This window comes from Myxine glutinosa, chromosome 3 (genome assembly GCF_964187855.1).
Source record: "Myxine glutinosa chromosome 3, kmMyxGlut1.1, whole genome shotgun sequence".
NCBI lineage: Eukaryota > Metazoa > Chordata > Myxini > Myxiniformes > Myxinidae > Myxine > Myxine glutinosa.
The window spans coordinates 25,363,080-25,379,654 of NC_136263.1; the positions used below are offsets into that span (position 1 = coordinate 25,363,080).

At 42.2% G+C, this 16,575-nt stretch overlaps 1 protein-coding gene across 1 annotated transcript in view; it reads right to left on the reverse strand.

Annotated features, from left to right (window-relative positions):
- The window catches only part of PLA2G4F (phospholipase A2 group IVF), a 158,564-nt gene that overhangs the window by 97,015 nt on the left and 44,974 nt on the right, over nucleotides 1-16,575 (reverse strand). Inside the window, exons 10-13 of the mRNA XM_078773553.1 lie at nucleotides 12,596-12,728; nucleotides 9,243-9,379; nucleotides 8,905-9,127; nucleotides 4,051-4,165 (exon numbers count right to left, since the gene is read on the reverse strand). Coding sequence (XP_078629679.1) covers nucleotides 4,051-4,165; nucleotides 8,905-9,127; nucleotides 9,243-9,379; nucleotides 12,596-12,728 — 608 coding nt within the window. The remainder of the gene's footprint in view (nucleotides 1-4,050; nucleotides 4,166-8,904; nucleotides 9,128-9,242; nucleotides 9,380-12,595; nucleotides 12,729-16,575) is intronic.

The following is a 16,575-nucleotide window of genomic DNA, read 5'->3' on the forward strand; positions in this document are numbered from 1 at the left end:
AGATTACCTTTGGGTGTTATAGAATAAATAGTCCACAGTCTTAACTTACGCACGACTAGAAATGAGGACGTGGATGATGGTCTAGGCTCTGCTGTATGCCCCAACAAATATTTTGGTGTCCTGAGAATTTGATCATTTGAATGGGCTGCAAGACCACTCTATCTAATGTATAAAGAAAGTTTGTTTGTTTGTGTGTTTGTTCGTTCGTTCTTTTATGTATTCGGACCCTGCAAGAACCAATGCAACCAAACCTTGCATGGCTTCCTCTTTCATCAAGAGGAAGCTCGAGGGATATGTTTGGATAAACAAAAATGACCCCAGATAAAACCAGATAATTGTCCTTCAGACCTCGAGTGAGTATATTCCTTTGACTGCTTGGGTTTTACCCCAGAGCGATCGAGTAATATGTATTGTGAAGATCATATGTTGAGGTCAAATGTATGCAAGCTAAAAGCACAAATTGTGTATTCCCTTGGTACGTAAGGCCAACATTCCCCAATTTCTCATGCAGGAAACATTTAAATACATATTTCATTGAATATACCCAGGCAACACCGGGTACTTCAGCTTGTACAAAATAAACCTGGGTAGACATTTAAACTCGAGGATATTATGTTTGCCGCTGCCATTTTCCAAAATAGTGAATATAATGATACTGATGATCAGGTGCCAAACATCACTTCTGACTGTGACTGTTACAGGTGGTGATGTCAGCGACCCTAGGTCCAATTCCAAAAAATTTTGGAGAAATACTCTGAAATAAACTTTTTTTTTAAAGGAGTGTGTGTGCCTGAGTACATGCGGTGTGGGATGAAGCCCTCAAGCGAGTTGCCTGGCTGAGCTCGGTGCTGTGCCACAGGTATGCATGGCCGACACTGAACAACCAGTGAGCCAAGCTTGCACTTCGGTGGCTGCTCAACCACCTCCCGGAAATGTCAAGGTCATGCCTCCTGTCCATGAGGGCATGGGTGAGAGTGCATGCGGGAGTAAGGTTACAAGCAAGTGCAAATGTGAGGGTATGAGATTTGTATTGAGAGTGTAGCGCATGTTGATTGTGGCGATAGCATGGACGAGAAGGCAGGAGGAGGAATGCCACCGGGAGAGCCACCATTAGCGACTGACTGGTCAGGGTTAGGACCAGGTCGGCTCTCCACAAAGTTAAGGGGACCGGCTCAAGTGGAGCAAAGGGACAAGCTTCGGGTATCGCATGTTGGAGCACACATTCGTGCAGCCCCATGGAACATCAAAAGAGGAGGATGTGCTCCTTCCAAGGCTTGAAGAGTACCCGGAGAATTGAAAACTCAAGGTAAATTCTTATGGTGCAACTTACACCCCCTAAGGGTAGGGGCACCGAAACTGTTAGGAAAGGGTCCAGTGTGGACCCACATGAGAGGTGGATGTGGGGGCCAAGGCTGTGGGTCTCAGTGAGGATTCCACAGTGGCCCAGGGGCTCAGGTAGTCCTGTTAACATCGAGGACATGGTAGGTAATATTAATGTTGTATTTTTGCCGCCAAACACAACTTCGTTCATTCAACTGATGGAACAGGGCATTATTGCAATATTCAAGGCATATTATTTATGCCGCATCATGAGATAGCTCATCAATGGATGTTTGCTTAAGAAAATGATTTTTAGGAACGCAATCCCTTCGCAAATAGAGGAATGGATATATTTTGACAAAACATTTACTTTCTCATGCAATAATTCCTGAGATATGAAATGTGCACATAGATATTCACCATTTTTGAAAATTGCAGGTGCAAACATATCCCAGAGTTTAAATGTTCACCTAAGATATTTTTATATGGAGACGACGGCTCATGACGGCCTTTTTGAAGTGTGCGACACTTTTTGCGACAGAAAATCCTACCTGGCCTTCCTCACAAACAAGAGGTGTTCATGAATGCAATATTACAATGACTATCCTGTCTATAATTTACATACACTGCCTCCTCAGCACCACGTGTAATAGAAATACGACTTACTCTGGCAAGTCCTTGATATATGGCATCTAATGTACTCAAAATACATGGACCATGTTAAACTTACCACAGTCTAGCTATGGATTGCCCTTCCATGTAACAATGTGTGTGTGTGTGTGTGTGTGTGTGTGTGTGTGTGTGTGTGTGTGTGTGTGTGTGTGTGTGTGTCTGCATACAGTACATTGAAAATAACGCCACCTTTGGTGGCAGCCGGTATTACAAATAATCTTCCTTTTTCTTATGATATTGTTACGGCCCGCGGATAAGATGTTGTGTTTGCCGAGCGGAGGCCCTGCGGTCGTACAGTTTCCCCGATTCACCCGATCCCCGAACGTTGGCCAGATCGCGCCACAGATATTCAATATGGAAAACTCTAAAGCGACCGAATGTAAAGAGGAAGAAGAAGATGTACAGAAGAGTAACGGGATTTATTATTTACACACACAAGCAAAAGGAGCAGTCACGGTTATATACAGGGAACATGGAAAAAAGCAGGTGACACAGTGAAAATACTAGCTTATACAAACTTAATTAAATACCCAGGACAGAACAAACAGAACAAACTCACACGAATGGGGAATGGAGGCAGGAACGATTGGCTGGACCGGGAGGAAGGTTCAGCTCGGACCACAAGCTGGAAGGCTTTACGGGGCGCATAGCAAACCGGGCCTCGTCAGGCTGGGAGCGAGCAGGGTGACGTCGTGCACTTCTCTCAAGGCTTCCCCGCGCTTCTCTCGCGCACTTGTGTTAAAGGCTTCCTTCTCGCTTCTCTTCCCTCCTTGCGCACTTCTCTCTGAAGCTTGTCTCTTTGCAGAACTCAGAACTCATCTGCTTGGGGAGTGTCCCGCGGCGGGTTATATAGGCCCCGCCCCTCAACCTTCGCGAACCTCCTCGATCGCTCTTCCTCCGCCCTCTCAAACCAAACCCCTCGTGCTTGGTTGGTTGTTCGGGGCTGGGTCACTCTTCCCCTCTATGACGAGGTGGAGACACGCCCTTCTTCTCCGAGCCTACCTCGTGGCGAATGGAGTCGCGGAGGGAACAGTTGGCAATTGCGGTTTTTGGGAATGGGAATGAAAGGGGATCTATCTATTTCACTTGGTGCAATGGAGTGTCATTTTAATGGAAGACAACGCCTTAACCTCATACACAGAATAAGGAAATAAACTACTGAACAGGGGTATTATAGTGTCCTTCAATGTATGCTTTATGGAATTAACTACCGGAACGCCCTTTGACCTTTATACAACAGACTGGAGCAAGGAGGGCTCAGAATAAAGCAATAATTCATAACAATTTACAATACAATACAATACAATCAAAAAATACAATCCTCATATCCACAACAATATGTTATGATGAATAAAATTTCTTTCAAAAATTACAAAAATTACAAAGTGCAATTCCAAGAATGTGCTGCGTCACATTGCCTACCAAAGGTGGGCTGAGAAGGGTACTCCCGACCGTAGGGTGGGAGCACCCGCTAGTGCAATTAATCAAATTCTCTACTCAGCAATTTTTTTTTGCAGGGGTATAAGGTCGGCTAGGAATATTAAGGCCGCACAATTCATCTTAGATGTGTTTCATGTATAAACAGCTCAATTGTAAACAAAGGTTTAACATGCTGTTTTGACATTTATTGGTGAACGCAGAGGGAGGTTTGGCACTCAGGTTGGAATTACCTTAAAAAATGAGAGCATCTATGAGATGTCTCATCCAACCACCTGCTTAAACAGCACCTTTTGGGTTAAGATTTTACATGTCTTATAATAATAGTCCACGTTAACGGTGAGCCATATTGTATATATTTTTTTCATTCTGGTGACCTTTGCTGAACTTTTAAACGTTTATGAGCACTGCTTCCGTCATAACCGGTGTCACTTTGGCCATCATTCCTTATTTGTGAATACGTTTGCCAAAAGTATCTTTGATGTAAAAAACGAAACCTTCAGTCTCTTTACGTAGAATTGTGCAGCCCCTGACGATGAACTTGCATCGTCCGATAGTTTAAAATGACACTTCCTTTCACTGGACCGAAATATATACACCAGGAAGGAAATAATAACTCACCAGAAAACTTGCAGCTTTCCACATCACGCTTGACGTTAACTGCAGCGTAGATGGGGTATGGGTTCTGCCCATGACGCACTGCCTCATGCTGCTCAGAGAGTCGTGCAGGGTTCTCCTGTAATGGCCCATCAATCTATTTGCTTCACATCATGAGCTCTTTATAGCTATAGGTACAGCCGTATATAATTTGGACTTTCTATAATTCAAAAGTTATTGTTTTAAGATTAAAATCAAAACTGCAATTGTTTTCTTTGACACAAATGGACTGGCTTCCCTATTCTTGACCCACCTTCCTTGTAGGACAGTAACTATTGGATTAAAAATGAATTGCATGAGACTTGATCATTTTACTCAAATGTCGCTATTGATGACGTCAATTATTTATTCATCATATACTGTAATTAGGTGGCTAATTGTAAAGCATCCAGATACTTTGTGTATAACATTTACATTCTGAAAGTCTCCTTAGTCCAAACCTGATCTGCACACCTAGGTGACTTTCAAGCAGTCCTTTGATGACTTGTAAATCAAGAATAACACCAATCACATATAGATGGTAATTAAACCACTTAAAAACTATTCAGTCCAATGCCCGAGCCATGTGTACACAGCGGCATTTATTTCACATGCTCGCCTGAACACGTAGATCAGAAAGTTTTTTAAAATGTTGGGTTCTTTCTACCCATTAGAGTAAAAGCAGGCAGCGAGCTAATTTATTGCAGCATGGCTAGCTGGGTAAAAAAAACAAGACTCTCTGCTCACCTTCACTCTTTCATTCCTCTTTTTCCCCACCTCTGAAACAAACTCCCTCACTCTCTTCAATCCCATTCCCCACTCCAGGTCTTCAAAACAGCTGTTCACCACCATCTCATATCTTCCCCCATCCAAAGCCTTGATCTTTTCTACCCCCATTAATTCACCACAAAACCCACCAGCTTAAAATTCCGTTTTCTTTCCTGAAAGTCCTCGTAGTGTCCATCTTGTTTATCCCGTGTACCCCCGCCCCAGCCCTCTCCCTTCCACAGATCTCCCGAGATCCCTGTTATCTACTGTTGTTGTGCTTCTTTCTCTTTTGCTTTTTTCCTTCTCTCTTCTCTCTTCTCTCTTCTCTCTTCTCTCTTCTCTCTTCTCTCTTCTCTCTTCTCTCTTCTCTCTTCTCTTCTCTTCTCTTCTCTTCTCTTCTCTTCTCTTCTCTTCTCTTCTCTTCTCTTCTCTCTCTCTCTCTCTCTCTTATATGTTCTGTGTGTTAGCTGTTACACGAGCCTCGACTTAGTATACAAAAATTAAGTTATGGACAGACTCGGATGAAACGTGTTGGCCAGGTTGAGTGTGTGACACAGACGAATTGATTTAATTTTGGTGAAAATCCGGATCCAGATAGCAGGATTATTTGATTTTGGTGAAAATCCAGATCCAGATAGCGGCGTTATTCGATTTTGTTGAAAATCCAGATCCAGATAACAGAATTGTTTGATTTTGGTGAAAATCCTGATCCAGATAGCAGAATTGTTTTATTTTGGTGAAAATCCAGATCCAGATAGCAGAATTGTTTAATTTTGGTGAAAATCCGGATCCAGATAGCAGAATTGTTTGATTTTGGTGAAAATCCGGATCCAGATAGCAGATTTTTTTGATTGTGGTGAAAACCCGGATCCAGACAGCAGAATTATTTGATTGTGGTGAAAATCCGGATCCAGATAGCAGGATTATTTGATTTTGGTGTTAATCCGGAATTCAGATAGCAGGATTATTTGATTTTGATGAAAATCTGGATCCAGATAGCACAATTATTTGATTTTGATGAAAATCTGGATCAAGATAGCAGAATTATTTGATTATGGTGAAAATCCGGATCCAGATAGCAGGATTCTTTGATTTTGGTGAAAACCCGGATCGAGATAGCAGAATTATTTGGTTTTGGTGAAAATCCGGATCCAGATAGCAGGATTATTTGATTTTTGGTGAAAATCCGGATCCAGATAGCAGGATTATTTGATTTTTGGTGAAAATCCGGATCCAGATAGCAGAGTTATTTGATTTTGGTAGAAATCTGGATCCAGATAGCAGGATTATTTGATTTTGATGAAAATCTTGATCCAGATAGCAGGATTATTTGATTTTGGTGAAAATCCAGATGCAGATTGCAGAATTATTTGATTTTGGGGAAAACCTGGATCCAGATAGCAGAATTTTTTGATTGTGGTGAAAATCCGGATCCAGATCGCAGAATTATTTGATTTTGGTGTAAATCCGGATTCAGAAAGCAGGATTATTTGATTTTGGTGTAAATCCGGATTCAGATAGCAGGATTATTTGATTTTGGTGAAAATCCAGATGCAGATAGCAGAATTATTTGATTTTGGTGAAAACCAGGATCCAGATAGCAGAATTATTTGATTGTGGTGAAAATCCGGATCCAGATAGCAGAATTATTTGATTTTGGTGAAAATCCGGATCCAGACAGCAGAATTATTTGATTGTGGTGAAAATCCAGATGCAGATAGCAGGATTATTTGATTTTGATGAATATCTGGATCCAGATCGCAGAATTATTTGATTTTGATGAAAATCTGGATCCAGATAGCACAATTATTTGATTTTGATGAAAATCTGGATCGAGATAGCAGAATTATTTGGTTTTGGTGAAAACCGGATCCAGATAGCAGAATTATTTGATTTTGGTAGAAATCTGGATCCAGATAGCAGGATTATTTGATTTTTGGTGAAAATCCGGATCCAGATAGCAGAGTTATTTGATTTTGGTAGAAATCTGGATCCAGATAGCAGGATTATTTGATTTTGATGAAAATCTTGATCCAGATAGCAGACTTATTTGATTTTGGTAGAAATCTGGATCCAGATAGCAGGATTATTTGATTTTTGGTGAAAATCCGGATCCAGATAGCAGAGTTATTTGATTTTGGTAGAAATCTGGATCCAGATAGCAGGATTATTTGATTTTGATGAAAATCTTGATCCAGATAGCAGAATTATTTGATTTTGGTGAACATCCGGATTCAGACAGCAGAGTTATTTGATTTTGGTAGAAATCTGGATCCAGATAGCAGGATTATTTGATTTTGATGAAAATCTTGATCCAGATAGCAGGATTATTTGATTTTGATGAAAATCTTGATCCAGATAGCAGAATTATTTGATTTTGGTGAACATCCGGATTCAGACAGCAGAGTTATTTGATTTTGGTAGAAATCCGGATCCAGATAGCAGGATTATTTGATTTGTATTTGTCAATGCCAGAACGTCACACTATCTGGGCCGGTAGAATACAGTTCTGACATTTGTTGAAGGCCTGTATTGCAAAGCAAGGGAGTTGGCATGGGCACACGATGACCAATGGCGTGGTCTTTTCCTCAATATTGGTGAATATTGCCATTAAGTTTTCTGCCAATCCCACGTTTGCATTCTGGAGACAGTACATGGTTATGGTGCAGGTACCGCTGCAGTTTCTTCACGGTTGAAGGAGAAGCCTTTTCAAGAATGCTTCCCATGGATGGCCCGCTACAATCATACAAAATACCTTGTGGACATGCAACAACTTGACGCAGCAGCCCAGCACCTGATGTGTACCGAGAGCTTACACAGGGAAACTGTGTTATTCACCTGGATGCCTGAAATCAAGTTCGACCAGGTGTCTGCCAATATAGCAAAAAAATAGATTCTTACTAAATTTTGGATAATACCTTAATGACCTTCAGCGACCTCTGTTAACCCTAACTTCACGCATGGTCTCGGAGTGTTGATGAAACATCCATAAAGCTTCAGTTACTCGTCATGCAGGGAATTAGAAGGTTGGACACTTTTACTCTCTCCGTAGAACATTATGACTTCCGACTATGCGTGCAGGTAGCGATAGTCATGCAGCAAACTTCAAGCAGGGAATTTGGCCAGGGCGATATGATAAAATGGCTGACTCCTTTCAAAAAATAGCACGGCGGATTACATTGTACGAGTACTACCAAAATGCAAAAGTACAAAAAAATGATGGGTGTACATCTCCCTCACAAAAACAGTGTGCTAGGAAATGTAACATCTATGGTACACTGAATCCTGAGGTGAAGTGGTTGCTCTAGTCGAGAACAACATGCCTTCTCTTCCTGAAAAACTTAAACCCAACCGAAGGCAATCTCAGTTCATTTCACAAGGCCCACACCAAGTGTGCCACTCTCAGGAAACAACGTCTGTCCAATCTCAATAATGAACTTTCTAACTTGTTTCCCTCTTCCTAAACTTGGTAGCACCTTCTTAAGTGTGTCTGTTGTATGCTCCCCTTGCAACCCTTCACTCTCTTCAAATGGCACAACAGCTGACTCCGCTCACGAGAAGGCCCACACCCATTGTTTGTCCAAGTCTCCCTCTATCTTGTCCTTCAACCCTGCTGTTGGTGTTTCCCCCCTCTCTCTACTGCTCCTTTTAAGCTTGGTGTTGGCTTAGCGGTTAGGGTGCCGGCTTGGGATCCTAGGATCCTGGGTTCGAATCCCGGTCGATCGCTGAATTAACGCCAGTGGGGTTGACTCAGCCTGTCATCCTTCCGAGGTTGGCAAATTGAGTACCAGTTCACTGGTAATTCCCTGTGTGTCGCAAGAGGCGACTAACAGGGTTGGCGGCAGGAAGGGCATCTGGCTGTAAAACATTGCTTCAAAAAAGGGGACCATGGTGCCCGAAAAAGGCCAACCCCTGCTCTGCGGGGGAAAATGGCCTCTAAAGGTGGTCTCTCTACTGCTACTGCCCCTTTTGTTCTGTTGCTTCCTGATCCATTCAGCGTTCTCGGTCTCCTATGAGCCTCGACTCTGTATATACAAAAAAAAAGTATCGCAAATGGAGCATCCTGCTCACCTGTCCATACAACATCCACTCAAGTACAAAACCCCATAGGTCGGTGAGGCAGGTGCGCAATCCTCGGGCCTCCTTGTCACGCAATGCATCACGGCAATGCCGCAGCCAATCAGACGTGAGCAGATTCAGTTTGCTTCCCGTTAGTCGTGCACGTAGCTCATGGATGGCACTATCCAGTCCATGTTCTGACCAATACGGATCCTGGTAAATAGTGCCCAGGGCCCTGTCACCATGGAATGATCATAAATACTCGGTTAATATTTCATTTGTAAAGAATAAAACACCAATTTTAAAACATGGTCGAGTCGAATACGATCGTGTGACGTTTGATGTCTCACCAGTTAGATCCAGAGACCCCAAACGCATACGCGATACAATCGAGGATGCCCATTCTCTCGAGTCCAGACAAGCTTCCATAGAAGGAAGTCATTGCACGAACACCACCGCCAGAACCGAGGACGGCTACAACAGGCACCTGTCAAAGAACCAAGAGCAAATCAGGCAGATACAAGCAGGTATTGACTTCTGCATAAATATATTGGCATGCTCCACTGCTTATTTTCCATGACTGCTGTCCATTTCCTTGTTTTACCTTTTGAACCATGTACCTTTATGCATATGTTGGAACTCTTTTATTTTAGAAACACTTCAAGCTTTAACAATTTTTGGGTTTGCCTGTTCAGTCTTCCCATCTGCACATCTATAGCTCATGACGCAGAGATCCTGGGTTCACATGCTAGAGGCTGCATTGCTCTCATCTCATCATTGCCTTATGACGTCCCTGTAATGCAGGTTTGAGACGTTCCTTACAAAAAGCTCGATTTATTCTCGATCAGATAAAAATAATGTCGTGTGGATGGCAACCATCTGATAACTGTAATCAGTGATTCCCAAGCATGCTGGAAGCCAACGCTCTAGGGATTAAACCGAGTGCTCACTTCCGTGTACCAACGATGAGCGGTAACGATGGTTCATACTCCAGTGTGATCTAGCAATTTAGACCTCCATTGTTGGCGATTAACTTGTAAGTTGGTGTGAAAAAAGGTGGTAACAAAGGGGAAAATAAATTAATTAATTAACTAGAACGCCACTCAGTAGAGCGCATACTCCCGCCGTGGGTCAAGTTGGAATAATACGTTTTGTTTAACATCCCCTCTCCCCAAAACAATAAATGAAAAAGAAAGTAGGCCCGAACTGTCAGAGAATTTATTTTGATATATCTCGGAATTAGAGGAGAAAAACATCATTTATGAATAAGAATAAGAATAAAAGCTTTAATACAGTAAAACAGAAAAAAATTCCTGGATCTGGAATAATATCCTGAGCTTCACCAAAAACTAATCAATTCTTCCTTATCCCAAGGGCAATCATCCCACCAACTTTCATCCAAATCCGTTCAGATCTTTTCCAGATATCTTGTTCACGAACACACGAACGCGCACACACGAACGCGCACACACACACACACACACACACACACACACACACACACGATCGAATGCATTACTCCCTGGCGGAGTAATCACAAGAAACGGATTAACAAAACCATGGACACAAAATCAGACAAAATAAGAGAAAAACTACCCAGCTATGGCTCCATACACACAACAAAACAGGTAAGAGTGATGAAAAATGGCACAGGGTGAAGAGCCCTGGAACAAAAAGCCAGTGAAGGACTGGCATGGGGGCAACCTTGTTTCCACAGTGCAGCAGTGGGAGCAAACAGCTTGTCAGAGCATAAGGAATCCAACAGTACAAGAGAGTTCAATAGCGCCAGAGAGTGAACATCCTGTCAGACCGGGCCTTTCTCGTTGTTGCGAGTTTCCGCACCTACCTCTTCCTCTATGGGTAACTAATCTCAGGCCACCGGGGTCTCTCCGCCCCAAGGACCCACCAATCATGACCAGGAGTCCCTCCTGTCAGGCCTGACAACAGTGCTCCTGCCTCGAGACCCTGTTCCCGGGAATGTTTACGAATCCGGCCTTGTCCAAGAAACTAAGGTCCGCTTCCCACTTGTTGATGGATAGTGCTGGAGAAGAGAAATCTTCTCCTTGTCGGTGTGAGGGAGACGGGCTGTATCACTCTTTACCCTTGCCTGACCTCAAACAGATTGACATCGGGTAACAAAAGGGACAAGACACCTTGAGGTGGTATTGTAGACACCTAACCAGACCAACATGCAGGGCCCTCCATAACCATTGGAACAGCGAAGTCAAATTTGTTATTACTATATACTCAATCAATTTCTATTTGAGATCAAAAGATGAATATGAGGCAAGAGTACATAACTTCATCTTATATTTCTTGGTATTTCTATGCATACAGTACATGTTTTACCATTGTAGCACAATAGCACTTTTTATGTTCAGTTCAGCTTGCATGGCTGTCCCATTTTAGGTAGGCATAAGTATTGGAACAAATTACTGGCAGGGGTTCCTTGTTGCATTGATTGTTCACACATAAAAGAGCTGTGAATGTCGAGTCTTGATTTTAGCCTTTGCTTTTTCCTTGGGAGTCTTCCCTTGGAGTCAGTAGGCATAAACCAACATGAAGACCAGAAAATTGTCTATGAAAGAAAAACAAGCAATTTGGAAGCTTAAAGAACAGAATAATTAATTTAGAACCATAACACAAAAATTGGGTATAGCAAATACAACAATTTGGAAAATCTTGAAGAAGAAAGAAACCATTCGTTTTCCAGCCAGGTCGGCCAAGGAAAACAAATGCCGTTGACGACAGAAAAATTTGCCAAGTACAGAGGTGACCCAGTAGAGTTTTGGAACAACGTTTAATGGACAGATGAGACCAAGATAAACCTTTACCAAAGAGATGAAAAGGTGAAAGTGTAGAGAAAGGAAGGAACTGCATGTGATCCAAAGCATACTACCTCATCTGTGAAGCATGGTAGAGGTGGTGTCATGGTTTGGGCTTGCATGGCTGTCTAAGGAACTGGCTCACTCATCTTTATTGATGATGTAACTATTGATGGTGGCAGCAGAATGAATTTGGAAGTGTACAGAAACATTTTGTCTACCTATGTACAAGAAAATAGCTGCAAATTAATTGAGCGGCGCTTCACCATGCAGCTAGACAATGACTGAAAACACACTGACAACGCAACCAAGGAGTTCATCGGGGAAAAAAGTGGAAAGGTTTCAGACTGACTAAGTCAATCTCCTCATTTAAATCCAATGGAGGATGCATTTCAGTTGCTGAAGAGAATAACGTCAGAAACCCCCAAAACAAACAACAACTGAAAATGGCTACAGTAAAAGTTGGCAAAGCATCTCAAAGGAAGTTACCAAGAGTTTGGTGATGTTGATGGGTCACAGGCTCGATGCAGCTGTTACATGCAAGGGATATGCAACCAAATACTAACTATTATACTACTTTAATTTACTTTAAGTTAATCTGTTCCAATGCTTATGCTTATCTAAAATGGAGGGACTAAACATATAAAGTGCTATTGTTCTACAATGGTAAAACATGTATACATAGAAATACCAGGAAATAAAAGATAACCTCGATTTATGGAGGGCACTGTATACTTAATGCATGTTCAAAAAGTGACAACACTGCAAAAATATGAACAATTGTCCAGGCTTTATCAAAATGCTCCCACATATCCCACAAACATAACAATAACAATGCTTAAAACAAGTACCCAAAATACCTATAAGATAATTCTTACCCGGCAGTTCTTGGAAATTTTCTGATGATTCAGAACTTTACTGAAAGCCAAGGCAGCAATCTTTGCCCTCCGTTTCAAAAATTCCTTCTCTCCATCAGATAGGCTAAAGCCAAGCCGTAAAACAGGTGAAGCGCTGTGAACACACATCTGTTATATCACTCACGTGATTGTGTGTTACTGAAGCAAAGCACTAGTTCACTTGTAATCGTTGCATGGAGATTAAAGAAGGAACAACATCAAATTAAAGCAGTAGTTTACATAAAGTGAAATTAGGAGGATGCACCACATTGACTTGGACATATGTTAATACAATACTTGTAAATAAAGCTTCATATTGTCATGTGACTACCCTGTAGTGAACACCGCAGGACGACACGGATGACCAAACGAGCTTTACTCCCAGGCGTTCAATCCAAAATGACGGTATTCATTACACGAGAGGGAAAGGAGGATGACGAACTTACCTAGACGGCTTCCACCCAACTTTTTCACACCTGGATAAATTAACGCGAACCGACACGGAATTAAAATGTACAAAAATACCGGCTTTATTGAAAGAAAATGCCGGTAACAAAGAATGCACGATAAAACTAAATTCCTAATTGGAGCGCCCCCAAACAGACTCGATTACAAACAAAGGGAAATATAAGAGAACGAAAATAAATGTGTGTTTGGTGGCACTTAGCTCTAAACGGCTCTTGAACCTCGTCAGGAATCTTCCCGAGCCCCGCGTACTTGCGTGCAAAAACCACAGCCTGCACTCCGGTGGGCGCGAACTAGGCCTCGCCGCGCGGTCCGCTCACTCCTGGCTTTGTGCGCGAAGTGAACAGGCCTTGGCTCACAGCTCGCTCTTCCAGCCATGCTTGTCCTCACAATCTCGTTCTCCAACACCAAAGCCAGACGATGCGAGCCAGCCACAAGAGACGAAGAGGAGCGATGTCGGGACACGACCGTTCATCGTCAAAGCCAGGACTCGAGAAGACGAAGAAGAGGAGAGCGGAAATCAAGAGGATAGAATAAAGCCAAGAGCACAAAATGTCGGGGAGATGACCACTCGCCACCAAACCCAGAACATGCGAGGAAATCAAGGGAAGAGAAAATTGTGGTGTCTCAAAGAATATCCTTCGCTCAAGAGCTAGAAAATGTCAGCCAGAGCGCTCCTTTATAGTCAAGGCTCTGACGTCATCCTACGACGTCTCCACCAGTCCCTTCTTACCAGTCTTTTCTGCCAATAAACCCTGGACCAATCACTGCTCTTCAGGGCGTAGCCCAACGGACCTTTTGTGCCTGTGTGCTCACCAGGTCGATGTTATCCGCGGTAGTGCTCAATGTCCTGTTTCCGGTTGGTTTTCATTTAGTGTCATAAATGGGCAATTTCCTGGCTTGGTGTGTGTGCTGCATGTGTCATACGGAACAGAGGAAAAAATAACAGAGGCCATTACATACAGGGGATATACCATTAATCCCTAGCTAATTAACATATCCCACCCCTTGTGATGGGAAATAAGATACGCTCTTCCACGACATACGGTCTACACAAATTTCATACTTATTACATGGGTTTCTTCTTCTTCATGACAGTGGGAGCACACTACCTATGCAATTCTACCTGGACTAAGGTAGTGCCTACCCCCTACAAATAGAACAATATCATAATCTTACTGTAATGCAGCTATCTCCTATGTCTGTCTGTATGTATGTATGTATGTATGTATGTATGTATGTCACCAAAATAGTGACCCTTATCGGTATGTTTGTGCTAGCCCAAAAGGGGATGGGAAACTTCAGCTCGAATTCAATTGTAACTAGAATGGCACTCGGTGGAGTGCATTTATTTACATTTTGTATCCCAATGATAGGTCGGATCTGCATCCGGACCTGAACCAAAATTGAATCAGCTTGTTCTTGTCACCTAACCAACTCATCCACCAAGTTTTGTCATAGCCCGTCCAAAACTTTTTGAAATATCATGCTATATGTCGTTTTTAGGTCCACCACTCAATGGTGAAATCACAAGAAATTCTCGGAATCTCTCAATGGTACTTAAAAAAAAAAAATCAAAATAATCGTATCCAGATCTGGATTCGGATCTTCACCAAAATCTAATCAATTTTTTGTTCTCACACAACCAACCTGTCCAGTTTAGTCCGAATCTGTCCATTACTTTTTGAGATATCGTGTTACATATTGTTTTTAGCTTCATCACTCAATGGTGGATGAAATCACAAAACATTCTCGGAATTGGATCCGGATCCTGGTCTTCACTGAAATTGAATCAATTCATCCTTGTCACACACTCAACTTGCAGTCCACTAAGTTTAAGCCGATTCCATCCAGAACGTTTTGAAATATCCTGCTCACAGACAAACAAATAGACAGACAAGGGGTAAAAACATAACCTCCGTCCACCTTTGGTGGCAAAAGTAAAGATATGTGCACACAAAATAATTAGGTTTCCTCTGCAAGAAATACAGTGGAATATTGTTTTTCATAGAGGTTATTATTATTCTTCTGCCAGACATTCACTTTCGAAAACCTTAAAATCAATTTTCTCAGCAAACGTTGGTCCGATTGACACGACATTTTCACCAAGTTATTGGCTGGACAGTGGACATGTAGAATTTTTTACTGCTAAACATGACATCATAGGTCACGTGGTATGGGGCGCCATCTTGGAAAACACCTTCAACTTTGCCCCTCTATATCTCCAAAAAACTCAATGGAAAAAATTGAGTCATGGCTCATTCTAAAGAACTCTGCAATGGAACCAAAAAAACATGTTAATTTTGAATATTAAAAGTGCAAATGTTATGAAGTAACAATTTGACAAAGATCTCTTGATGCCACGAATATGATTTTTTTACATGACCTTAGTGAAAAAAAAAATCAGAATGCAAAAAATTTCGATGTTATACGTCACATGATTCGGCCGCCATATTGTTTTTCGTGAAAAACACTAAAACCCCTTTTTCTCCGCAATGGCTGAAAGAGATCGAGCACAAACTTTGCATGCATAATCGCATGCCCTGACAATTGCATCGCATCGTTGAGGATTTATATCTCCCCCCTAAATTTTGAAGATATCTAATGGAAACTTTACACAAACGTTTCCCATGTGGTGAAGTTAAAACATTACTTGGGAAGTTTCGATAAGTCACATGGTTTGCCCGCAATAAATGATTGAACGAAAATATTAAAAAGCTTCTATCTCTTGAACCGCTGCATTGATCGAATTGAAACTTTAATGTAATGTAGCTCTCATCAAGGGGAATAAGTCTTTAAAATTTCAATATGATTGGTTGTACGGTATGGAAGCTAGAAGTCGTTATTGTTGAAAGAAGAAGAAATGCAACACTTTTTTTCTCAGGTCATGTAACTGATTGGCTTCCTGCGTCGCAGCTTCACATACCCTTGGTGATTGAGAGATAAGAACACGAGGAGAAGAATAAGGTGAGTTGAAAGTTTGTGGGATTTGTAGTTTTTAAGTTATTGTCAAATAAATAAATCGCGCCTTTGTTGAGGGTCGTGCCTTAATTTTCACGGCGCGATTCGTGCAGGCTGGCCGTACAGGCTTGTTTCAGCTCCGATTTGAATTTGGTTTTTGGATTTGCTAGTGGCTCGGGGGTGTTAGCACCAGAGCACCACAAACCCAGTGCAAATCGGAAACATTTTGACCGAGTTACCGCAGGTGCGAGTGGGTCTTTGTTTTAATTTTCATTTGGAGCGATGTGTGCAGGCTGGCTGTACAGGCTTGTTTCACCTCAGATTTAAATTCAGTTTTCGGATTTGGTTGTGGCCTGGGGTGGGAGGGGGGTTGGGGGTGGGGGTTAACACCTGACCATCACAAACCCAGGTCAAATTGGATAAAATTTGGTCGAGTTACCTCAGGTCGTGAGGGGGGGTTACATAATACTGTACACTTGGCGGGATTCATGCAGGCGGCCCGTACGGGCTCATTCCAACTCGGAATTAAATTCGGC